This window comes from Ipomoea triloba, chromosome 4, assembly GCF_003576645.1.
Source record: "Ipomoea triloba cultivar NCNSP0323 chromosome 4, ASM357664v1".
NCBI classification, from domain to species: domain Eukaryota; kingdom Viridiplantae; phylum Streptophyta; class Magnoliopsida; order Solanales; family Convolvulaceae; genus Ipomoea; species Ipomoea triloba.
Window position 1 is genome coordinate 12,376,484 of NC_044919.1, and position 27,899 is coordinate 12,404,382.

Sequence of the window (27,899 nt, forward strand, 5' to 3'; positions counted from 1 at the left end):
CCCCACGGCGGCGACTGAGGACTCACATCGGGCTGCACAACTGTCTTAGCAGCAAAAGGGAACACATGCTCATCGAAACAAACATGCCTACATATGAAAATCTTGTTAGTGTTTAAGTCCATACATCGATACCCCCGAAAAGAGTCAGGATAACCAAGAAAAACACAGGGAGTAGACCGGAAACTCATCTTATGACGATTATATGGGCAAAGGTGTGGAAAACACAAACAACCGAAGACACGTAAAAAGGAATAAGAGGGTGGCGACCGATATAAGACAGTGTGTGGACTTTTATTGGCTAAAACAGGAGTTGGCATACGATTAATAAGATAAACCGCACACTCAAAAGCATAATCCCAGAACCGAGAGGGAACAGAAGAATGAGCGAGCAAAGTAAGGTCCGTCTCAACAATATGACGGTGCTTACGCTCAACACGACCGTTTTGCTCGTGAGTGTAAGCACAGGATTGTCTGTGAAAAATACCTAGACGAAGAAACTCAGAGTGCAACTTCTTATATTCAGCCCCAAGGTCAGATTGAACAGACTTAATTCGACAACCAAAAGAGCGTTCAACCAATGCACGAAATTGAGCAAAAGTAGCATATAAATCTGACTTTAAACGCATAGGATAAAACCAAGTAAAGCGAGTAAAATCATCGACAAAAATGACGAAATATCGATATCCATTAACAGAAGTAACCGGGGCAGGGCCCCAAATATCACCGTAAACCAAATCTAAGACATGTGTACTAGAAGAACGAACACTAGAAAGAGGGAAACGCGCAGATTTCCCCATTTGACAGGCAGTACAAATAGAATCTAAACTACTAGACGAACTAACTAAGCAAGACTTCAATATATGACTGTGATGATGAGGATGACCAAGACGCCCATGCCACACAGAAGACGACGCCCGAGCCGAAACGAAAGCAGATGGAGAAGAAATCGGCAAGGAATATAAACCACCCGAACTGTTACCCCGGAGGAGGACCGCTTTGGTGCGGATATCCTTCACAACAAAATAGGTGGGATAAAACTTAAAAAACACAGAATTTTCAGAAGCAAATTTCTGAACAGAAAGTAATGACGCAGACAAACCAGGAACATGCAAAACACGAGACATTTTAAAAAAACGGGACGGGGTAGTAAACGATGTACAACCAACACTAGAAATAGGCAAAGCCTTACCATTACCAACCCGGAGTGAGTCAGTACCAATGTAGTCCTCAGCCGTAGCGAACGAACGAGCATCCGGAGTTGCATGATCAGTAGCCCCCGTGTCAGGGAACCACGTCTAAGAAGCTAACGAACCCGAGTCAGAGGAGTCCTGATATACCATATGAGCCTGAGACCCATCAAAATAGCGACGGTAACACGTCACCGCAGAATGCCCGGGCAAATCACAAATTTGACACCGCAAATTAGACCGCGAGCCACCACGACCACCACGCCAGTTCGACTGCTGCCCACGGCCTCGAGACTGCCCAAACTGAGCAGAACCGGAACCACGCCACTGCCCAGCGTGCGTCGAAGATCCACCAGCGGTCCGCGACTGGCCACCGCGCCACTGCTGCGAGCCGCGACGACCCCCGCGACCAGAACCACGCCGAGCAACGTGAGCGACAAACGGCGAACCTCCATTGGGCGAGTACTCGGCAACGTGTGCGAACTCCTGAGCCCCAAGCATATCTGCCAACTCCTCCAATGTTAGGGGCACCGGCCGCGTGGATAAGGAAGCAGCGAACGAACGAAACTTCGCCCGGAGTCCTCGGAAGGCATAAATGTTCATCTCGTCGTCAGTCATCGGGCGGCCGGCAAGCACGAGATCTTCAAGGAGGACTTTCACACGGCCAAGGTAATCCGCAACAGAAACTTCACCCTGCTGTAATGTCTGAAGTTGGCCGAGAAGATGAACCGCACGAGCGCGAGACGTGGAGGCTAAGGCGAGCTCGAGCGCATTCCAGGCCGCCATTGAAGTCTGCTTGCCGAGCACAATAGGGATGACCTCCTCCGAAAGCGACGAAATAATCATCGATAATATCGCTTGGTCCTGCTGAAACCAAGGAGCATACGCTGGATTCACAGTGGGAGCGGTGGCGGGCGCACCAGCCGGCGGTGGAAGCAAAACGGAAGGAGCGAGGATTGAACCATCAATAAATCCCATTAAACGTTGGCCGTGGAGAAACGGAACCAACTGAGCTCTCCAAAAAAGGAAGTTACGAGAGGTTAGCTTAATGCTAACGTAATGGTGAGCCGAAGAGAGGGCGTTCGGCGCCGGCAGGGAAGACGCATCACCATCGGACACCGTTCGTTCCGAAGAAACTGCCGTAGACGCAGCATCAGCCATCGGGAATTACCTGGCGATTGATATCAGATTGGGTTTGTATTAATGAATGTCTCAACTGTACAATATTACCTGTGACAACTATATACAAACTACAGAAGTATAGCAGGAATAGAAGTGACTAACAATAGAGTCCTAACATGACTAACAATAGGAGTCCTAACAATGATGAGGTTAGAGGCAACAGCGTTGTAGGAAGGAGAGAGCATAGAGGCGGCGTTGAAGGAGAAGACGACATTGTAAGAAACAATACTAAAGACCGCGGATTTTGTAAGAGACGGTAGTGGAGGTGGCGGGAGACAACCATGAAAATGCTGTCCAAGGAGACAGCAGTGAAGGTTAAGAAGACAACGGAATATTTGATTCTGTTCTTAAAGATTGCACTTCCAAGATCTTATTTAGGGTGGATTCCTCGTGATAATAACAATTTAAAAAACAAAACAAAAATAAAATTCGATACCAAAAGGGGAAGAAAGAAACATGTAATCAGAAATTCTTGCTTCACCATAAAATCAAAGACAAGATTCCCAAATGCCAAACACTAACACTATACACAACTTGAGTGTCCAAGATGTTAACAAAACTACCCTGAGAAATGGGGTCCAGTAGCAAGTAAGGGACGCTGCTATTATTCCAATTGAGTTAATACCTGATATAGTCCTTGACTATAGTGGTTTTACTCAATTTAGTCCTAAATGACTTTTTGTGCTCAATTTAGTCATCGACTTTAATGGTTTTACTCAATTTAGTCCTTTGTTAAAAATTCTGTTAGTTGACGATTAGAAATATGGTTCTAATGGTAATTTCTCGTCCTTCATCCCATTTAGGATGATTCCTTCTTCCCCTTATTAAGATCCATGCATAAATGTAAATTTTCGTAGCTAAATATTTATTTACTCTGTATTTATTTATTTAGGATTGAAGTTGATTTAGTGCGAAAATTTACATTTCTGCGTGGATCTTAATATGAGGAAGAAGAAGGAATCATCCTAAATGGGACGGAAGATGAGAAATTACCGTTAGGACCGTATTTATAACCGTTAACTAACAAAATTTTTAACAAAGGACTAAATTGGGTAAAACCATCAAAGTCGATGACTATATTGAGCACAAAAAGTCATTTAAGACTAAATTGAGTAAAACCACTATAGTCGAGGACTATATTGGGTATTAACTCTATTCCAATTCAATTGTCATCATCAAATAAAATTAAATTTTAATTCCCCTACTGACTAAAAAAAAATAAGGTATGCCTGCTGTTCGAGGCCCCCCCCAACCCACATCAACCAACAACCCATTACCCTCAAGAACACATATCTTCTTTCATCTTTTGCTATATGTTCTTTCATCTTTTGCTACACTCACTATATACCCCCCTCCCCCCCTCCCTCTGCACAACTGGGCAACTCAAGTCTGAGATACGGAGTACATAGCATAGCAGCAAACATCAAGCTCAGTCTTCTGAAAGAAAATCTCCCAGGCAACGCAAAATTTTTTATTATTCATTACTGGTCATCGTGCAATCATCTTGCGCTTCTTTGCCTGTCTTCTCATTTGTTCCCTTCTTTCCTCTTCTTCTATCTTACGTAGCTCTTCCTCATCCTCCTTCCTCCCAATCTTCTCACTGCAAAAACCACAGATATTACAATCACAGAAATGAGTCAATATTCCAAAACCCAACAAGGAATGTACAGCATCAATTACAAGTTAGTGTAATAATTAATCAAAAGCCATGGTGATGGAAAATATGTTCTTTTGTTGTTAAAGTTCAGAAAGATGATGAAAACTTGATTATTAGATTAAATGATATCAAATGAATTTTCACTTAGAATCTAAATCATCAAGGGTAATATGCAGGTAATACACCATTACTCACCTATGCCTTTCCTCCTTCAGTATGTCATCAAAACCAGCCTCCATATCACTATCATCATCATCATCACGGTACCCATTGGGATTATACCTTCAAAAGCACATCACCCAAAACATTTCAGATCTTCAAACATAAAAATATAAAGCTTAGTCCTTTAAAAAAGCATATTATTGCCTATTACAAACAAGCTAAAAACCCAAAGCAGTGAACTTGTGTAGAATGTTACTTACCTAAACATCTGTCTAATCATACTAATAGCTGCTGCTCCATCTTCTTCTTCATCATCCCATCTCATTGGTCTCTTTGCCGGGCGTTGTGCTGGATTTTTCACAGGCGGCTGCTTAATCTGCCAGTACCAAGATTGCATTTACAGTCAAGTGATAGAATTGGGGAAGCAGAAAGAGAATGGGAGAGAATAGACTATCATTCAACAACAAATATAAGAAGAACCAGATCATACCTGGGGGGGTCTAGAAGATGGAACCACTCGTTTCTGCATTACCACCTGAGGTTTAGAGGAGGGCACTGCATGTTTCTGCATTGCCACCGGAGGTCTTGAGGATGGCATAGCTGGTTTCTGAATCATTTTTGGCTTGCTAGATTCTTGAGGCATCTTTTTCTGTACCAAGGCTTGTTTTGAAATGGAAGGTTGCAGTTTTGAAGGGTTTGGTCTAGGCAAGTTAGGCATGGGTCTTTTCATATCCCATGTTGAAGACTTCCTCTCATTCATACCTGTTGAAGGCTTCAAAGGATGATTTTTTGGTGCCATAGGCTGACCCCGAACACTCCCATTACTTCTAATAGGTTCTTTCTTAGGTTCTCTTGCTGGCTGACTTGGTTTACTGGCAGAAACATTTTTCTGAATCCCAGCTTTAGGTTTCATTTGGCTAACCCCACCAGGAAGAGGCTTCCTGCCATCATGACTGTTAGGAAGTTTTCTCCCCATACTGCTAGAAGGTTTCCGATCCCTAGGTACAAATTGTGCTGACCGTGAATCTTCAATATCACCAAAAAGCCTGTATAAGTTCTCAATAAAATAGTATTTTTAAAAGATATGATTGACATGCAGTAATAGACAAAAGGAACTACCAGAATTGGGAGCAGAGCTTTTTGGAGGCAAAGAAGCTTTTGAAGGAGCAGGAACATCCGCATCATCAGATAACAAAAACGAATAATCCCTTGTGTTTTTTAGCATCTGGATTTTTGTTTTAACCTACAAATCAAGCAAATGGTAGAACCAGGTGAGCAAAAAGAATAACCAAAACAAAACCTCAACAAATTCCAGCAACTAAATAATTACCCCATTGGAAACTTTTGGTGCATGGTTACTAGTACTGGACTTTGGTCTCACAGAGTTCGAGGCATGAACCCTACCATTCTGCAAAGACAACAGGTTACAAAGACATAAGCATATCTCAAGTCATATTTACATCATTGAAAGTAATTTGTTAAAGAAAACACCACTTTGGAAAAAGAAAAACCAAGACAGATCAAGATGAAGAGTATCCAATTTCAAATATGTACTAAAACTAATACATACATCAGTATTTTTCCTCATAACTTTAGCTGCCAAATCAGGGTTTTCCAATAAGGACTTGCTTTCTTGAATTACTCTTTGAGCTATAACTGGCTGTGAAGGTCCAAAGAAGGAACCAAAACTGCAGGAACAAAGAGAAAAGACCATAGAAAATTAGAGTACATCTTTTTTCCTCCTTCCATAAAGATGACAAATTTTACACAAAATGTTGTAACACAGAAGCAATCAATACAAACATCTCAACAAGGCGTTTTTTAGTAAATCAGAAAATTTTGTCAGACTATCAAGGTGACCCATGAAAAGTAGAAAGCTTAAAGAAACAAAGCATCATGGATAGCAGACATGACAACAATGCAGAATATGAAGCCTTACAAACTAATAAAGTGATAGAAAAGAAAGGGAATATGTGATCAGTTCCCAAAAAAGTAAAAAAAAAAAATATTATCATCCTCCAAAACTAAACATGTTATAAAACTGTAACAGCACTTAATATACAATCTAATTGGACCAAAGTCAGGAAACAAGCTAGAATTCTCACTTATCCTTGGACGAAGAACTCTTGATATTACGGGAACTGGAAGCACTTCCAGTTCCCAACTCTTTCTTCATCTTCTTTCTAAATCTTTCTTTCAGTTTTTGCCTTAGTTCCAAATATTCCAACTCCTCCATTGAAGGCTCATGTGTTTCTTCCTGCTCATACTCCTCCTCTTCATAGCCCCCTTCTCCCTCTTCACCATCCTCCTCATACTCATCCAAATCTTCATATTCCTGCATAAATATTATGTGATGCACATAACTAGGGATAAAACATAATTTAGATATAAATATGGCATACATAGTATAGCTTACATCACTGGCATATCTCGACATAGCTTGTTGAATCATTCAACGTGATTACAAATTGTACACAGAAACCTGAATGCAAACCAGAGAGAGTTATTACCATAACAAAAACAGAAGTAATAACAACTCAAGGAGAGCTACATGTCCATTTTAGTTAAGAATTTCAATAAGAAAATCAAAAGATTCCGAGAGGTTATAAATTCAGATCAACCCTTAAAGCATCGTTTTTTTTTCTTTTTTCTTTTTTTACTTTTTAAAATCAGGAAATCAAGTCCAGATGGTTTCACGAATCAAATTTACTAAAAATTTCAATTCTTTACTAATAGTCGATTCAATTTTCAGAAAGAATCGATAACAAAAAAAAAAAATCTCCGATTGCGATAAGGACCCCATCGATAACACGAAGAAAATCCCTAATTCCAAAAAAAAAAAATCGATTGACAACTCAAATCCTGAAAATAAACACAAAAACTCAACGATCTGATTAAGTGACGAAACCAGAAACCTGGAGAATAACACAATCGGATTACGTGAAAAAAAGCGGGGAGAAAACCCTATTTTTTTCCAAAAACCGAATCAGAACCAAAATCTTGGCGATGAACACCGAAAAAGCATAATCGAACAGCGTAAAAACCAAGAAATTTCAGATTTCAAACCAAATCAACGTGTAATACCTGAATCGACGCTGAAAAAGCTGGGGAATCAGTCAAACCGATCGGAAAAGGCGAAATCGAGCGCAGATACGAAGAGAGCAAATCCGAGGGATTTCAGATCTGGAGAAACGGCTAATGCGAATATATGCACGTAGAAGCCGCGACGACGGAGGGATGCGTTGAGAAATTGTTGATTCGGTGTGCAGGTGGGAAAGATAAAAGGCCGAAAGGGCGTAGGGAAACGAGGGAAGGACCCAGAAACAACGGGGATGTATGCTAACGTGCGCCTGGAGGCGTTTTTTATTATGCTGTGTAGTGCCTAGACTTTGGGCCAGACCTAAACCCGGTTTGCTTCCCTTCTTATCCATGCTTTGGGCTTATAGAGTAGACCGCTGCTTGAGTTTTTGGCACTTCGCCTCACCTTTTAAGTATACTTAATACTTTGGCGGTGGAGTTTGAGTTTTGCACTTGTGGACCTTAAATTACTATACATTTTATACATTTTATTAATAGTTTATATTTAATTATTACCTAAAATCTTTTTTCATATTATTACCCTTTTATACATTTTATTAAGAGTTTATAAACACAGCATTTTTATATTTTAAAAAATTATTAAAATTCTAAGTTAAAAAAATGCATTCTTACAAATATTTATTGATTTTTACTAATATTTTTTTGGGTAACGAGGAACTACTCGAGGGTATGCACTAGGTAAACTGCGATAAATCAGTTTAGATGGTTCATAACTAATCGACTCAAATCAATAAGATCAATAAGCCCCTCTTATTGGGAGTCGAACTGACCAAGCCAACAACTTAACCAGAGTCGTTTCATTACAAATAGGGGTCATGTCTGAGATGCATGCAACAAAATATAATAGAGTAAAACGATAAAGACAAAGATAATAATAGAGAGACAAGAACAAAGGAGAAAGGATTTTTAGATATTTAATTTTTGCCATAATGATACATAGATATCTCTATAGGTAAGGAATATAATCCAAAAAGACCTATAAAGATAAAAGTCTAGAAGATCTAAAAAATCTCTATTACAGGGATTGATGGATGGTAAACTAGGCCCAAACCACATAGAGTGGCCCAAGAAAATAAATGGACCAAGGAAGGCCCAAGAAGGAAACCCAGCACGAGGCCACCAAAGATTTCAGTTAGGATTGGGCCTTACACTTGTAATATAATAAGGATTAGAATTTGTCATTCATAATGTAACTATGACTCCCAATATGAAACAGTTCATGATTCATATTCCTCTAGAACTCTAAACAATATAAAATCTATATTCCCTTTATATTTTCCGGATTTCCTATATCCTTGTTATTCTTGGTAATGTTGGCAAGGCTTTGACTCCCCAAAAGTCATAAAACCAACGGAGGTAATTAAGTCCAAATCTATATTGACTTCAAGTTATTGTATTTTAAGACAAAAATTAAAATGTAATAAAAAATATTTATCCAAATATAATTCATAAAATTCAACAAAGAAAACAAAATAAATTCAAAATTAAATATAAAAGTGAAATTTCTCATGCATTTTTAAAGCATTTTTCGTGCATATTTAAAGACAAAATTATTCATCAAAAATTTGATGTCGATTCTTTATAAAATTTTACTTTCAATTACAATTAAAGACTAATCTATGAATTCTAAAAAAATAATTATCAAGTATAAAAATATAATAATAAATTATATATAAAATATTTAAAAAACAATTTGGGGTCATGTGTCGTCGCCCTGGCCGCACATGGCCAGAGTCGACCCTGAACTTAACTAACTTAGATAGGGTTACTCCATTTTTATTAATACTTACAGTATTATTTATATAACTATAATTTTCTTTCAAAAATATTTATATTTATTATGTATATATAGCGGAAGCTCTTGCAATTATAAAACTTTGTCATGAGTTATGGAGAGAGGATAGGTGAAAACTGTGTTTTATTCGGATTGTTATAACTTATGCATGATGCTTAATGATGATCTACCGAATTTCTCTTATGCGGGGTGTGTTATTAGAGATTATCATACTCTCAAATGACAATTTGATTCAGTGTCCTTTCGATTTGTCCATAGATGAACGAATACGATAGCTCATGCTTTTACTAGAGCTGTGAGTTATTTTGATTTTCATTTTCTCCTGAACATTTGGGGCCTCTTTACTAACTGTAAATTTTCTCCAATTTTCTGAAAATTTAGAAAACTGAAAAACAGAAAACAGAAAAACATGTTTACTAGCACATTTTTCCATTTTGAAAACAGGAAATAATTTTTCAGTTTTCTAGAAAACTAAAACACTAAAAAAAACTGTTTTCTAAATGGAAAACAGAATCAGCTATCATCTATTAGACTATATGTCACTATAAGCACATTCTCACCATTAGCTACTTACATATTTATTCATTATTATGATTACGTTTATTATCATATTCTTTTACTTATCATCATCTTCTATCTTTTCTACTTGCATTACTTATTTAAACATAACTTATTTGATTATGCTTAAAATTATACATCATTTAGATTATCAAAATTAAAATTTGAAATCTATACCACGTTTTATATTTGGATTGAACTCAATTGATTATTGGTTCGAATATTTTTAATTATGTTATATCGGATACAAGATTACAAGTTTGGTCCAGATATCGGATATCGAAATTTCACATATATTACTATATTAGAATTCAAAATAAAAATTATATATTATATACATGTCATTCAAATGAACATATCCAAACATATTTTATGTATTAGCTCAAAAAATATTAAAATTATTTAAACTAAATTTTATGTGAACTTAATAAGTGTTAGTAAACAAGTTTTCTAAACAGAAAACAGAGAATGGAAAACAGAGAATGAAAACTGGAAAATTAGAAAACAGAAAACAGTTTTCTGTTAGTAAACAGGCAAGTTGTTGGTCAATGGAAAAGAAGCCACATTTTGGGTGTGTTTGGAAACCCGAAAAATAATTTCTGAAAATCATTTTCCGAGTTTATGGTGTTTGGGAAGGAGGAGGAAAATATGGTCAAAGGAAATTAACTTGTTGGTCAATGGAAAAGAAGCCACATTTTATGGAAAATAACTTCCCCTTTTTTTGAGGGGAAGTCATTTTTCGCCTCTCATTGCTTCTTCATCTTCCGCCTCCGACCATTTCAATTTTCCGAAACCAGTCGGCCACTGATTGGTTTCACTTTTTTTTTTTTTTTTTGCAAGTTTCACTTGTTTTTTATGTAGTTTTTTTAAATACAATTTTGTTAATTTATTTTATTGTCTATTTTCTGGAAAATAAACCAAACACACAATGTCAATTTTCTGCTTTGCAACCAAACACAAGAAAGGAAAATATTTTTTGGAAAATGACTCATTTTTCAGAAATCATTTTCGTGCTTTCCAAACACACCCTTTATGGAAAATGACTTTCCCTTTTTTTAGGGAAGTCATTTTCTGCCTCTCATTGCTTCTTCATCTTCCGCCTCCCGTTGCACTTCCGCCTCCGACCATTTCAATTTTCCGAAACCAGTCACCGACTGGTTTCTCGGAACCAGTTCGATTGAGACTGGTTTGAAACTAGTCTGGCCGAGACTGGTTTCTCGAAGGAAACCAGTCGGCCACTGGTTGGTTTCACTTTTTTTTTTTTGGTTGCAAGTTTCACTTGTTTTTATTATGTAGGTTTTTTTTACAATTTTGTTAATTTTCTTGTATATTTTCTGAAAAATGAACCAAACATACAATGCCAATTTTCTGCTTTGCAACCAAACACAAGAAAGGAAAATGTTTTCTGAAAATTGACTCATTTTTCATAAATCATTTTCCTGTTTGTTAAACACACCCTTAAAGCCCTCAAATTGGAATTCAGCAGTGGAAGGAAAAGGAAAATGAAAAGAAATTGACATATTTACCCTTAATAATAATAATTCTTACTCCGTATTACACAAGAACATTTTAATTTTTATATTACTTCTTCATTTTCCATTCCTAATAATTATATTTTTCTCTACCAAACAAATAAAAAATGTAATTTAAATTCTTATTTTATTCTCACACTGTCCTTTTACCAATAACTTATAATTTCTTTTTTTTTTCTCTCTCTAATTCAATCAGTCATCCCAACCAAACGACCTGTCGAATGAGGAGAAAAGTTTCACATCCAAAGTAAATACGCTAACATAATTGAAAAGGTGGCCTCTTGACTTAAATAAGGGGGTCAAATTGTAAAGAAAATGAAGCATTGAGGTCTAAATGATAATAAGCCACTCTTTTTTTTTTTTGAAAACAATAAGCCACTCTTTTATTTACCCTTAATAATAATAATTCTTATTACACAAGAACATTTTAATTTTAAATTTTTTTTGAAGAGGAACATTTTAATTTTTATATTACTTTTTCATTTTCTATTCCTAATAATTATATTTTTCTCTACCAAATAAATAAAAAATGTAATTTAAATTCTTAGTTTATTCTCACACTATTCTTTTACCAATAATTTATATTTTCTTTTTTCTCTAACTAACTCCGTCATCCCAATCAAACAATAAGGAGAAAAGTTTCACATTCAAAGCAAATACACTAACATAATTGAAAAGGTGGCCTCTTGACTTAAATAAGGGGGGCAAATAGTAAAGAAAATGAAGCACCGGGGTCTAAATGATAATAAGGCACTCTTTTATTTACTTAGCAAAGTCCAAATGGGTATGTTTGAAATCGGGTCTATGCTCTTCTGCCATGGCTGTGGCGATTGCTAGACCGTTAATCCGGCGGCTCTTCTTTCCCTCCTCAACCACCATATCGCCGGCGCCGACTCCGAAATTCGAGCTCCTCGCAAACAATAATTTCGCCACTTCCACCACTCGCGCCAGGAGAAACAAAACGAAAGCCAATGAGATTACGAGCAGTATCGCGCAGAAGAAGAAAAGCAGAGAGTCTCTGGTGAAGAAAAGGACTCGGTCAGAGAAGGAGTTTGACGAGGATAGCTTTCTGAAGCTCTACGGGAATGAAAATTCTTCCCACGTCCCCGTCTTGCTTGGCGAAGTGCTGGATGTTTTTGCCTCTCTCCGCCTCCGCTCCTTCGTCGATTGCACTCTCGGCGCCGCCGGTCACTCTTCTGCGGTTAGTTTATGGAGTTATGCTAGTATCAAAAGTTTAAACACTTAGCTCTTTGCAGTTGTCTAAGAAAATGTGAGGCCAAAATGAGAATGGAACACTTGGAATCGTGGTCAATAAAAAATGCAAAAAGAGACTGTTAAATTTTTGCAATTTTGATGGCTATCTTGTTGAATATGCAGAAATGGTTGGTTTAACAATTGTTAAATGGGAAAGAAATATACAATCACTACTTGGTAGTTGGTATATGTTGCCTCTTGATGAGATGTTACTTTTCATTTGCACTAATTTTTAATATAAATAAGTTAGTAGTGCCACACCAAACTTGGATGTTCAATTTTGGATGAAGGCATTATTAATGACACAATGATCCAATTCAAATAACAAGAAATCTCTAAAGGCCATATCTGTTTTTAGCTGTCAATTGTTTAAGAAAATTAACATTTTGTATGCAACATCCATCAATTATATTGCTAAGATTTTTATAGACAACCACTCATCAAAGAAAAGAAGATCTTTATAGACAATTATCAAAAAAGAAAAAGTGAAGATATAAAATTGCAATTTGGATAATCTGAATAAGTCAATACCATGAAAAGTCTTCTAGGTTTGCAACATACATTGCCTTGTTGCATCCACTGTTTACTTTCTTTCTTTGCCTTGATTTGTTTCTCTTGTATTCTGTGAAATTGCTGAAGGGAATATTCATTGCTTTGTCATCATGTTCTTTTATGTACAGTGTAGGAAGGCCTAAAAGTACAAAATGACTTCCTTGAATTGAGTGTTTTCATCCCATTACTGTGTTCTTTGCTGATTTTCAATTTTTGTGATGTAAATACCAGATTATTCAGGCTCATCCTGAAATGCAAGTATATGTTGGGCTTGATGTTGATCCACTTGCACATCAAATGGCTCAAGATCGAATAAATGTTATCTTAAAGAAGGATTCTAGTTACACAGATTCAGATTTGAAGGTGCATACCTATTTGAAAAATTTTAAGGATGTGAAGTCCGTGCTCTGTGAGGTTGACAAGGGACTATTAACTTCTGGAATTGATGGGATCTTGATGGACTTGGGAATGTCCTCTATGCAGGTGTACTATCATTAAATTTCATAAAAGCTCTAAAATTTATGTGTAGAAGTATTAGTTTATCTGACTCTTTAGCTATCATTATGCACACCTCTTCTCTCATCTTAGCACGTCCCTCTCAAATTCTTTCCATGTCTGTGTTCTGTATGTTGTCTGTAGTTATGTATGCTTTTTGTACTGCATGGACATGGTACAATTTAGCTTTATAAGTAACATACCTGTTTTTTATTTTATGTATTCATTTATGGTGGTTTCATAATCTTACTACTTTCAGCCATCTGTATTGCATTATTCTCTACATTGTTATGATAAGCTGCAAACAATTTTCTACTCTCTTTGATGATATGCAGGTGAATGATGCTGAAAGAGGTTTTAGTGTGCTGAAAGATGGACCCCTTGATATGCGAATGGATCCTAAGGTAGTTTCCTCTCTAAATCTATGTGACTTTGTAGTAGTCTCTTTACCACCATTTTAGTATTGATAAACCCTTAACTTTGATGTAATTGTAGATCAGCTCAAAATTTTGAAGCATGCACCACTTTTCTTTCAGAAGACTAATCTAGTTGCTTCAGTACCTTGTGTGAAAAACTTGCATGATCAAAACATTTAATTTGCTGAATAAGAGAGGATTCCATTTCCAAAAGTTGTATATTCTTGTTTGTTCCTTTGTAAGTTTGATAAATAGTTGTGATTTACTAAATGTCTGGTCTACTCTATATATGGTAGCTTTCAGCTCCCTATTAAGGTAACTACTCTATCTTTTATTGCTCCTTGTTTTGGTATGAAAGAATGTTCATATATTTTCTTTCATGGTTCCATCTTTTGCTATGGAAAGAGTGTTCATATTACATTTTTTGAATTAACTGATTTGAACAGGACTGTGGCAGGCAACTCTGAAAGCGGAAGACATATTAAATTCTTGGCCAGCTGCTGAGGTGGGGCGAATTCTACGTGATTATGGGGAAGAAAGCAATTGGCACTTTCTTCAAAACAAAATTGTTAAGGCCCGCTTGAGTGGAGGATTGCACTCTACTGGTCAACTAGTTGATCTTATTCAGAATTCGACTTCCAGGACAAAAGGTTGTTTCTCTGTCCCCCTGCTCAACTTGCAACTTCTTAATCGTATAATCAAAATAAGTACTCATACTCCATAACAATAAATGTCTTCAACCTTGAATTTACTCCTGCAGCTATAAGACTTGTTTATATTCACATGGACTTGCTCATAGTGATCATGGCAGCAATAGAATTGCAACACCTTGAAGTTTTTTTTATGTATTTGCAAATGCAGGAAGACAAGGTTGGATAAAGACAGCAACACGAGTGTTCCAAGCTCTTAGGATAGCTGTTAATGATGAACTCAGGACACTGGAGGATTCCATCTATTCGTGTTTTAACTCCCTTGCTCCTGGTGGGAGGCTTGCTATCATCTCATTCCACAGCTTGGAGGACAGAATAGTGAAACAGGCATTTCTCGGTGTTATGAATGGTGGCGGGATTAAAGGTGAAGAAGAAAGATGCTGTCATGGTTTAAAAACATTTGGCGAAGATGGTGAAAGAGAAGCGTGGGTTAAACAGATAATGCAAGGACAAAATGGAACTATACTCACTAAGAGACCCATAACTCCATCTCAAAAGGAAGAGATGTTGAACTCTCGAAGCCGCAGTGCCAAACTGAGAGTAATTCAGAAAGTTTGATGATGTATACATTGAATTGTTAACTTGACGTAATTGTGATTGTTTTCCCAGAGGCAACATGAAGGAGCTATAACCGTATTGGGGATGCAATCACACCCAAATGAGCAATGTTGCCATGCGTGAGGGATGCCATTTTCTTGTTTCTTCTTTTATATTTGTGGGTTCACCAATCACCTCACCATTATAATGAGGGCAAGAGTAATTATATCATCCCTTTTACCATAAGGGACAATGTATTTTAAGTGGGGCTGTTGATTGTTGAATACCATAATTATGTATAACAATTAAGTAATATATTATTCAATTAATTGAGTAATACTTTTGCACTAATCTTATAATCAAATAATAAATGTACACGTTCAATATTAGAATTTTTTTTATAATTTCATCTTTATTTTTATTATTTAAATATATAGTAAAGAATCTATCAATGTATCGCACAGGTAATTGGACAATTATTTGCTTTAATTCAATCAATAAAAACATTAGGAAACATAATCGATTGAATCAATTTCATCAATTGCACTATATAATATTTGATGTTATACTTTACATAATTGTATATCGATATTCTTAAAATATTATAACAAATTCATTATATGTAATGCACGGGCGAAAATACTAGTAATGTATAACAATTAAGTAGAGTGAATGTACCAACAACACAGCATTTCCTTGGTTTTACACAACCCTTTAACCGACACAGCTACATTAATTGTTCAATCATTATAGATGGGCCTTGGCCTACTTTGCAATATAGGCAACTAACATAGGATTCATTCTTAATATATTAAAGGTTCATTTTTAGTATATTGAATTGTTGGTCACAATGAGTAGGGCGGTTCAAGTCTAGTGGATGGTGAATAGACTTGAATGAGAAAGTAGATATGAACAGATACTACATTGTAACAGAGTCAATAGTACTAAATAGCAATATGTAAAGAGAGTGAGAGTGAGAATTTTGAAGTGGTTCGGTCAAAACTTCAAGGAGGATTGCACTATCACCACTAGTACAATAAATAGCGATTGTGCATTGATCACAAAGTCGGCCACAATTCTCAAGGTTTTTCACAAGATGGATTTGTTACTCCACTTCTTTTTACTACACTTAGTATAGATGGTTGGATTGGACATAAGATTGTCCAGTTTCTCCAACTATGGACTCGGCGTTTGAATCTTCGTTGCTATTGCCATAGTCTTGAGCTTGATCTTTCTTTGTATCTCTTGCTCTCTCACTTCACAGTTCACAAGCTTATTATTTTTGCTTGAAAGCTATTTCACACTTATCATCAATTTATCTCTAAAATTGTTAGCCTTCATTCAGTCTTGAATGGAGGTATTTGTAGACTATCTTTGAAATTTGTACGTTGGAGGGAAACAAATTTCAAACTTCTTTTAACCATCGTGCAATAACCAGTGGGTAGAGCGTAATAGATTGTTTTTGTTAGATTTCCAGCCGTTGGAGTACGTTTGTGTCTAATTTTTAACTTTTTGATTGCACAAAATGCCTTTGGCCTTTTTGAAAATTCTTCCTTGGAAAATGTACCTAGAACAATTTTTCCTTTGGTAACATTCTTTTAGCAACATTGCACTTTGAGGTTGTTAACTGTTCGCTCAGAGAATGTTCGAATAGTGGAGTACGAGGAGTTACCTTTTACTCTCCGAAGAGTAACTTTTCGTATCAAACCTTAGCAACCCTTTGGACTTGATTTTCTTTAGTCAATCTTTACTCTTCGAAAATTAACTTCTCCCTTCAAGTTAACCTTCCATGTCCCCTTACTATCCGGCTAAGGTTGACCCTTCAACTCTCCAGTCAAACCTTCCGGTCTTCAACTCTTCGTCTTCTAGTCTTTGAGTTTTCAAATCTTCTTTTACTCTTCGAGTCATCTACTCTTCGCTTGTTGACTCCTTGACTCTTTGTAGTTTGACTCTTCGAAGATCTTAGTTTAGACTAACTCTGGCTTAACTTCTCATAGGTTTATTCTTCGCATTAATTTTACTTTCCGGTTGGTAAGACTTATTCTCTAAGTTACCTTTCGAAGCTTTATCGACTGAGTTAACTGCTTGAAGCTTAAAGAAATATCCTGAGGTTACTTCTCGAATTAGTTTACTTTACCGTTATTGACATTTTGGTGCGTAAAGTTTCATTCGCTAAGTCACCATTCCGATTCCTATTTCTAAGTAAAATTTGGGGACTAAAATTCCTAACACTTTTGGTATCATCAAAATCTAAATTACAACATTCCTAACATGAATGCTTATTTTCTATCTACTGAAGGTTCATTTTTAGGTATACTAACAAAAAATGAGCTTTCAATATATTAAAATTGAACTTTCAATATACTAAAAACGAACATTAGTTGGCTGGAAAATTGGACGACAGGACCAAATGTGATAAAAATTACATAGTCATGCACTGCACCTAATTAGAAAATTTTAATAGTTAAGGACCAAGTGTGATTCATGTATAATAGTCAAGGGACCAAAAGTAAAATTTTCTCTAAATATTATGAACGTAGTACAAGATGAATGTTATTAAACATGATGTATCTATAGTAATATATATTTATATACATTAAACTTTGTTTTTATAAACATTATGAACCTACTATAGAGTGAATGCAAATACATAAGATATATATTCAGTTTAGTGTTTATGAACATTAATGTTTATGTTTATGGACATATAGAACAAATATTATGAGTATAGTACAGTACACGATAAATATTACTAAACATGATGCGTTCATAATATATTGTCTATGTATGGTACATTAACCTTTATTTTTATGAACATATAGAATGAATATTATGAACCTACCATAGAGTGAATGGAAATGCATATGATGTAAATTTAGTTTAGTGTTTATGGACATTAAGGTTTGATTTATGGACATACAAAACAAATATTATGAACATATTCTATGATATATAATGTTATTAAATATGATGTACTGATTGGCAATTGATATAAAACGATGTCGTTTTGGACTATAATCCACCACGGAAGGTGACCCTAGTCCACCATGGAAGCAACATGCATGGCCTGCATTTACTAAAGAGATATATTATCTTGGAAATCTGAAACAATAAAGATAGCCTACATTTACTAATATTACATTTAGTGTAATAGTTTAGTAGATGCAAATTCTAATACTTTTGGGCAGTCAAATACATTATTTGTTGTGCTAACTATATTTAATTTAATTAAAATTTTAAAATTCAAAATTTGTGTCTAACAAAGTTACTTTGCACTCTAACTTTTAGATGTCCCTTAGCTTCCTTATAAATACCCACAAATTATGTTCAATATTTGTGGTTTTTGGTATAGTTCTCTTTGTATGTCTATGGTATATTTTTGTAGTTTGAAAAGTGATGAGTCTATGATCTTTTTTTTTTTTTTTAATATTTTATTTAATCCCAACACTAAGTCATTATAAAGCAAAATTTGATATTAGGTACTATACATACTTTATTACAATAAGATATTGTTAGAATATTAATTATATAATATTTTGAGTATTTATTTATTTATTTGCACTATTTAAATTTGATAAATAATATAATTATTGCTTATATGTTACTATCCGTGCATCACACGTGTGCCATACTAGAGTGCAAAGTGAATATATGTTACGTTCTGAGCTTAATATTGTTCGCAATATTGCTTCAAGTGGTATTGCTTCTCTTTTTATGCCAAGTGGTAGGACCACATATTCTCGATTTGCAATACCCATAGACGTAAATAAAGATTCATCTTGTAACAATTTCTAAGGTAGTGATCTTGCTACTTATAACAATTTCCCTCTCAAATTCTTTCCAAGTCTGTTCTGTATGTTGTCTGTAGTTATGTATGCTTTTTGTACCACATGGTACAATTTAGCTTTTTAAGTAATAAGAAAGGATTCCTGCTTTTTAATTAGTTTTGTGGTCGTTTTATAATCTTACTACTTTAATTTCAGCAATCTGTATTGCATTATTTTCTACATTGTTAAGCTGCAAACTATTTTCTACTCTCTTAGATGATATGCAGGTGAATGATGTTGAAAGAGGTTTTAGTGTGCTGAAAGATGGACCCCTTGAATGGATCCTAAGGTAGTTTCCTCTCTAAATCTATTACCTAGGTGACTTTGTAGTAGTCTCTTAACCTCCATTTTAGTATTGGTAAACCCTTAACTTTGATCTCTATTGTGGATCAGCTCAAAATTTTGAAGCATGTACCACTTTTCTTTCAGACTAATCTAGTTGCTTCAGTACCTTGTGTGAAAAACTTGCATGATCGAAACATTTAATTTGTGTGAAAAACTTACATTCTCTTTCCAGAAGGATGCCCCGGAGTCTGCAGCTGACTTCAGACCGATCTCTCTTCTCAACATAGCCTTTAAGGTGGTTTCCAAAGTTTTGGTCAACCGTATGAGACCACTCATGTGTAAGATTATTGGGTCACACTAGAATAGCTTCTTACCACGGCGTTCCACTCTGGATAACGTCATTCTAACCCAAGAGATCACCATTGCATGAGCAAGAAGAGGGGGAGAAAAGGGATGATGGCAATCAAAGTGGACTTGCAAAAAGCCTATGATAGTGTGGATTGGAACTTTCTTGATGACACCCTTGAGGGATTTGGTTTTCCAAGACGTTTCATTGAGCTTATCTTGTTTTTCAATTCTTTAGAGAAAGCTCAATCTCGATTTTTTGGAATGGTGGTTCATTCCCCTCTTTTGTTCTAGGGCGGGGATTACACCAAGGGGACTCCCTTGCACCCTACCTGTTCAACTTGGTGATGGAAAAATTGGTCGATGACATTCAATTCGAGGTAGCTACGGGGAACTAGAAGCTTGTTACTATCACTACTAGAGGAGGGGTGGGTATTTCTCATCACCTTTTCTTTGCCTATGACTTCATGCTCTTTGGGGAAGTCTCGATTCGTCAAGCTAGAGCAATGATGGAATGTTTAAAAGGTTCAGTAGAGCATATGGGCTAAAGGTAAATCTCTATAAATCCCAAATCTTTTGCTTACCAAATATGTGCACAGGTGTTAAGCGGTGCATTGGAGAGGCGGTAAATATCCCCATTACGTCTCATCTTGGTTCCTACCTTGGTATCCCCATTCTTCAAACCCGCGTTTCGGAGGATACGTTTGCCTTTGTGATTGGTAAGATGAGAAAAAAGTTAGCCCTATGGAAAGATAATTCATTTAGTATGGCTGGTAGGAGGGTGCTTGTTCAAGTTTCTCTTGCCACGATTCCTACTTATACTCTTTGGCACTCTCGATTAGTGTTTGCGAGAGTATTGATAAGACTTGCACGAACTTCATGTGGGGCCTTGACGAGGACTCTAGGATAATTCATACCATATTAACTGGATGAAGAGATTTTAATCTAGCCTTGCAATTTGTTAGTTGCCCGGAAAAGTTGTGCGTTGGAGATTGGGAGTTGGGACAATGACATACACGTGACAATATGAGAAATTAAACCGGAACAGAACCGTGTGATCCAAGTCTACATTTTATTATGCTAATCCAATAATACATAACCATTCTCGGTAGCAAATTCTCTGTAGCAAAAACAACTGGTTACTTGAAACACACAAGAATTCACCAAGATTCGATCAGTATTTCAGGGATTCACCTTCATGTCCTTCAACATGTCAAATTGCCAATTAACATTTTTACAACAAACAACAATAATAATAAGTAACTAATTACTAAATATTATCTTCACTTTAAGGATGGCGCCTTTAAGTCTGCCGCAAATGGCCCCCTCCGATGCCCGCACGACCCACTGTTAGCAGAAGCCATGGCAATGCGTGAGGTGTTATCTTGGTTGAAAGACAATGGCTATATATACGAATGTCAAGATCCAATTAATCTCATACTTTAATCCTTGTCTCTAGTCTTAATTCCTCTAGTTTCTTTTTGTCCTGTTATTCTTTCATATTCACAGTTAATTAGTTCTATTCCTGATTGTTTAGTTCAGTTTATTAGTAGAAACGTAAACCTGCGGCTCACGAATTGGCCAAGGAAGTCGGAGCTAACACTTCTTGTTCCGTGTGGAGTGATGCTCCACCACAGTTTCTGGTTCATTTATTATCTTAATATATGATTGCTTTTTTTATTTTCGAAAAAAAAAAGTTTAGTATATACATAACATTCAAAGTTGAGCATCAATGATTAACATTTACACCTAAGAAACCTTGAAAATCATTTTCTTGCATTTTTTCAAAAACAAATCTATGTTAAATTTTATTTTTTTTTGGTTTAATTACTTTTATTTTGATTATTTAGAACAGGATAAAATATTTTATATAATTATGTTTTTGCATTATTGACGATGATTTAGGTCATTATATATTTTTAATGTTTGTCTGTATTTCTATAATGGTACAATTATAAATTACTTTATAAATATTAAATTATTTTTTTGGGAGAAAAAAGTACAAATAGGCCATTGAAATATTTGGGGGATAACAATTAAGCCATCGAACTCCAAAAAAAGCTCCAAATTCATCCATGAACCTGTAAAAAAAGAGCAATTAACCTTTTTAACAGGTTACCAACATGTTTTTGCTGATTGAGATGTCATTGGGATGCCACGTGAATTTTTTATTTTATATTTTTATTATTATTATTATTTTCTTACTAACTATTTGACACAAAAAAAAAACCCAAAAAACCCAAAAAAAAAAAAAAAAAAAAAAAACTAACTAAGGATTTGACCCTCAACTATAGCTTCTTTATTTAATTTTACGCTTTTTCCCTCTTTCGCGATTGTTTGTGGTATTTGCGATATTTTTGAATAAGAAAATTATTAACATGAAGGTAATAAGGATGATGAAGAAAATTTCGAAAATATTGTAAATACCACAAACAATTGCGAAAGAGAGAAAAAGTGTAAAATTAAATAAAGAAGCTATAGTTGAGGGTCAAATCCTTAGTTCTTTTTTTTTTTTGGTCAAATGCTTAGTAGGAAAATAATACTAATAATAATAATAAAAATAAAATAAAAAATTCACGTGGCATCCCAATGGCATTCCAATCAGCAAATACATGTTGGTAACCTGTTAAAAAGGCTAATTGCTCTTTTTTTACAGGTTTATGGATGAATTTGGAGCTTATTGGAGTTCGATGCATGGCTTAATTGCTATCCCCAAATAGTTCAATGGCCTATTTGTACCTTTTCTCTCTTTTTTTTTTCTCTCGGGCAAAATTATTTACAAATATTAATTGCATTTTTGTGTATAGTTTGATGGCTAATTTGAACTGTTGTTCAATGCCCAAATGAATAAACGTTGACTTTTAGGACATACATGTCTAACAATAGAATCCTATATATATAATTAAGATTTATTATTTGATCTCGATTATTTTGTAAAATTGTATATAACTAAGATTTATTATGCATGTAATCTCGATTATTTAATAGAATTGTGTATAATTGAGATTTATTATGTAATCTCGATTATTTAATAGAATTTTATATAATTAAGATTTATTATGTAATCTCGATTATTTAATAGAATTGTGTATAATTAAGCTAAGATTTATTATGTAATCTCGATTAGTTAATAGAATTTTATATAATTAAAATTTATTATGTAATCTCGATTATTTACTAGATTTGTATATAATTAAGATTTATTATGTAACTCGATTATTTAATAGAATTGTATATAATTGAGATTTATTATGTAATCTCGATTATTTAATAGAATTGTGTATAATTAAGATTTATTATATAATCTCGATTATGTAATAGAATTTTATATAATTAAGATTTATTATGTAATCTCGATTATTTAATAGAATTGTATATAATTAAGATTTATTATGTAATCTCGATTATTTAAAAGAATTGTATATAATTAAGATTTATTATGTAATCTCGATTATTTAATAGAATTGTATATAATTAAGATTTATTATGTAATATCGATTATTTAATAGAATTGCATATAATTAATACTTATTATGTAATCTTGAGTATTTAATATAAGACTTTTTTAATAGACTTGTGTATAATTATATAAAATTCTATTAACTAATTGAGATTACATAATAAATCTTAATTATAGACAATTCTTTTAAATAATCGAGATTACATAATGGAGTCAATAGTGCTCAAAAAAATAAGATTTATTATTTTTAATAGAATTGTATATAATTATGATTTATTAATTGATATCAAATTTTTAATTTCTGTGATATTAATTGTAACAACTGAAAAAGTACATGAATAAAACATGTTGTATATTATACCCAAAAAAGAGTAGCAGTTACCTATTCAAGTGAGTGTATATATAGAAGACCATTTTGTTATTTTTCACTACAGCAGCTAAAGTCTCTTTGCTATATTTGCAAAAATCTTACAAAAACCCGTATCTATAGTCTTCAAGAATGAATTTTGAATATCAACTTCATTTGTTTGTATTCTCTCTCCTATTTGTGCTTATTTCATCATCACCCACAAATCAAAAGGATAATGATATGAAATATGAGGTGGTGAAGCGTTTAACACTTGGTGGTCCAAACCCTAGACATAACCCTGGCGCCCTGCCGCCACCATCGACAAAAGATATTGATATGAAATATGGGGAGGTGAAGCGTCTAACACCTACTGGTCCAAACCCTAGACATAACCATAAGCCTGGCGCCCCACCGTGTTGTCTATAATTTCTTTATTTAATGAGAATAACTGGAGTTTATCCAATTTGTGATTTGTGTTTTTTATAAATATGTTGAAATATGTGTTATGTGAAAAATATATTTTATATATCGGTGTTTAGTATATTTGCTTTTGAAAGATAATTAACTTTTAATAAGGTTATATCAAATAATTAATGTGAAATTATAATTTAATAAACTTGTACATATTTTAACCACGTTAAAAATTTTATCATATATGTCAAATCCCTTAGTAAATTTTTGTAAATACAAGTTTCTATTGGTCCCGATAGGGTGGAAAAGTCTAGGGGTGGGGTTGGGGGTGGGGGGTGAATAGACTTTTCAACAATCCAAAAATATTATAACACTTTATCAAAGAGAATCCAAGTGAATAAATTCAACTTGAATTGCATAGCGGAAATAATAATACGGTAAAGTGCTATAACCAAAGTTACGTAAAAATGAAGAGCTTCACAACATGCAACACATTGGAAATCACTGGAATAGCTCAAATAATATGTAAAGTTTGGCTCGCATGCGGACGTGGGAACTATCAAACCCAGATGAATCTTTCTAAACAATAAATAGTGGGTTCGAAGTATAATAACAAATAAGCTTGAGCATGATGAGGTTGAGTTTGAAATATACTTTGCATGCAAATGGGATGTCACGTGAATCTAAATGCTCTAGTAATAAATGTGACAAAGTGTGTGATGCATGTGATGATCAGATAAGTATGCACGCAGATATGTAAGTAGATAAAGTAAAGGCTAAAGTGTCATCCCGCACCATGAACTATATTAGATTGTTCATGCCGCATCTTGATATTTTAGAACATATATTTTGATCCACTTACCAATTATTTTTTTTCATCTAGAACATTTCACAGGTTTTCTAGGTAACAAGATGACATGGCACCGGTTGTTAGTTAATGTGGAGCTTCTTTATTGTTGACTTCCTTAATTTTAATGTTGACCGGTTGACATGGCACCTTGAACTTCTTTCTTCTTCGGACGAGAGTTTCATTTCTTCAATACCCATCTTCGGATAAATTTTTCCGGTGAAAAGACTTCCCAATCTGTCGTTAAACCTCCCCGGCAACAAATTCTCGGCGGCGATTAATAACCTTTTAAAAATTCTCCTTCTCATCTTTAATCATCTTTTAAAAATTGTTTCCTACCACAAGAATCCTCATTTGAATCAATACCTTGCATCTTTTTGTCAGGAACTTTCTGAGCAAGATGCTTAACCGTACTCATATCCTTCAGCATAGATTTTTATTACCTTTCTTTGACAATATTTGCTTTGCTTTAATTTTATCACCTTTAACTATCAACAAGAAGGTTTTGAGTGATATTTATCTGAACATTAGTTCTTTTATTAGTATGTTTACCACTTTCCTTGGTTGCATGCTTTCAGTTTACTTGTATTTTAGAAGAGATATAGAGTAATCTATGGCATCTAATCATGGAATGGATAACCAGTGGATGATTTCTCACATCAATTAAGACTTTGAGAGCCTCTGTTATGGCACTCCTGGGGATAGCGGATGACTCCTTGATGCCTGAGTAGGTATGAATCAGTGTATATCTCAAAGAACTAAAGCGCTGGCCATCTTCTTCCCTGATCTCCAAGCTGCGAAGCTATGAAGCTCTTCATCTACTAGCTGGAAAACGAGGAGTTCAGCGGCGGCAGGTGCAGAGGACTTGACGAATGCGTAAACGGGTCCTGGGTGTTGAGGGAGGAAGAAGTGAGTGCAGAAAAAAAAAAATCCATGTCAGCGTAAAAATAATCCATGTCAGCCTATTATTACCTTTAACCTGGAAGTAACTTGTGAAATGTTCTAGATGGAAAAAAATAATTGGTAAGTGGATCAAAATATATGTTTTGAAAGATCAGGTGCGGCATGAACAATCTAATATAGTTCAGGGTGCGGGATGACACTTTAGCCTAAAGTAAATGGACACAGGAATTTATAATGGTTCGGAGGTGATGTAATAATCCTCCTAGTCCACTTTCCTCTTTCACTCCAAGGAGAGATTCCACTATCTTCAATAACCTAGATACAATAGTGAACCAGTGCCCTTCTAGCACTCCGAGTGTCTTGCACAAAGCTACAGTACACTCAATCCCGAACGTCTCGCACAAAGCTACGTTCCCGAACGTCTCGCACAAAGCTATGTTCCCGAGCGTCTTGCACAAAGCTGCGCTCCCGAGCGTCTTGCACAAAGCTACGCTCCCCGAGTATCTTGCACAAAGCTATATTCCTCAACCAAGTAAGTGTCTTGCACACAGCTACACTTAGTTTCTCCCGAGTGTTTTGCACAAAGCTACACTCCTACACTTTTTCTCAAGAAATAAAAGTATTTCTTTCTAAGACTTAATTTCTCTCGTGTTTAGCTCAATACTAGCACTTGCTTAATCTGATATCACTTGTTGTTTTCGTGCTCTCAGTGCTATTAGTTCCCTGTTGTGTCCACCGCACACTTGCTTTATGTCATCAAGTCTTCTTGGATTTATGTAGCTAAATTAGCTATTTGTCCGTTATGTTTATTCAGAGCATTAATTGTCTTCAGATGGTTTTTGTCAACTTTGATGGCTCTTGTCAAATGAATTTGAATTTTGCTTCTGATAATCCTCCAACGTTCTTCTTCAATCACTGACATAAATTTTTCTTGTAACTTGTAGCCACCTTTCCTTGACTTTATAAATCTTCTGATAGTGTGAACACTTCACTTTGTTCATAATCCATAAGTCAGGTTGCTTTGAAATATATCTGCTCGGTGACTCTTGCTTGAGCATAATTAATGCTACCAAAAAGTACATTGACTTTTCTCACTTTGATTCTCAGCTCCATGTAACAAGAATATTTGAATTCACCTTTAAGAGTCATCCTCATGCCATATTTAGCAAAAACAATATTTCCCTTTTTAAAGTGTTGTTGGCAGTTTGGACTCCTTGAGAATAAATAAAAATAGGTCATCCTATTTTTATTCTTGGTCACACCGTAGTCATCCTAAAAAATAAGATGTTTGTTTTCCCCCTTTGGATGATACGTAGGTCATCCTCTTCTTGAAATAATGTGGTTGACCTTCTTGTATGAATTAATGAAGGTCATCCTCATCTTTAATTCACACGTTCAACTTCTCAAATGAATAGTGAGTCAGCTTCTTCCCTTCAAGGATATACACGATCATCCTCTTTCAATATTAGAGACCAAGTCATCCTCATCTTCAATGTTGTACATGGTCATCCTCATCACCACTTCTAATTAAGTTTCAAGTCATCCTCATATTTTAATATCCTCCTTTTTGAATTTCCACACGGTCATCCTTCTCTCAAGGTTGGCCACGCCATTTTGCTTCAAGAGGTCATCCTCATCTCCAAAATAATTCCTTGCATGAGTTAGCCTCTAAAATATTTGTGAGAGAACTCATTTATGGTTGACTTCAATTTTGACCTTTAATTACAACATCCTCATCTTGAATTAAATTAATTCTTCCAAAGAATTAATTCTTGCAATTCGAACCATGTTGTCACGTCCAAGGATGTCCACGAGACTCGATCAATCTTCTAACTTCTTCTCAATTTGTAAAGTGGATGCGAACGATTTACAAGTATAAATTAAAATTTATACTCTTGTAATTTCCACTTAATTGACTAGGCTTGTACTCAGCGTAATTCCTATACTAGACTCAAAATAAAATTGGGGTCTAATATTACATTTTGGTTCATCAAAACAATTACAATATATATCTAATAGTTTCAGTTCGTGTAGGTTAAGTGGAGGATTTTTTGGTAATTTTAGTATCTACTAGTATTTTCACCCGTGCGATGCACGAAATGAATTTGTTATAACTGCATTGAAGAAGGAAGGAAAATTTATGACTGCATTTTATACAAAATAAAATAGGCGTATATAGGCTATTAGAAAAATAAATTTGCTCACCATTAAATTTCGAATGAACTGGATTAAATGTTGAAGAACCAACAGTTATTTGTAATACCGACTCATTTTCTTAAAAAACATAAAAGAATAATTATTTAGACGATTCTCAAAGAATGATTCGTACTTTAAAT

At 34.9% G+C, this 27,899-nt stretch overlaps 2 protein-coding genes across 2 annotated transcripts; one reads left to right on the forward strand and one right to left on the reverse strand.

Annotated features, from left to right (window-relative positions):
• Window positions 1-3,351: 3,351 nt before the first annotated feature.
• Window positions 3,352-7,640, reverse strand: LOC116015676 (protein SPT2 homolog). Its single transcript, XM_031255827.1, has 10 exons — window positions 7,273-7,640; window positions 6,605-6,670; window positions 6,294-6,523; window positions 5,759-5,876; window positions 5,519-5,596; window positions 5,308-5,431; window positions 4,679-5,214; window positions 4,449-4,564; window positions 4,222-4,308; window positions 3,352-3,969 (listed from the first exon to the last, which is right to left on the reverse strand). The coding sequence occupies exons 2-10, from the start codon at window positions 6,638-6,640 to the stop codon at window positions 3,858-3,860; spliced, it is 1,437 nt and encodes a 478-aa protein (XP_031111687.1). The 5' UTR covers window positions 6,641-6,670; window positions 7,273-7,640; the 3' UTR covers window positions 3,352-3,857.
• A 4,306-nt stretch (window positions 7,641-11,946) lies between these two features.
• On the forward strand, window positions 11,947-15,487 carry LOC116015677 (ribosomal RNA small subunit methyltransferase H). The gene is made up of 5 exons (XM_031255828.1): window positions 11,947-12,373; window positions 13,210-13,461; window positions 13,809-13,877; window positions 14,347-14,539; window positions 14,751-15,487. The coding sequence occupies exons 1-5, from the start codon at window positions 11,990-11,992 to the stop codon at window positions 15,155-15,157; spliced, it is 1,305 nt and encodes a 434-aa protein (XP_031111688.1). The 5' UTR covers window positions 11,947-11,989; the 3' UTR covers window positions 15,158-15,487.
• Window positions 15,488-27,899: the final 12,412 nt, after the last annotated feature.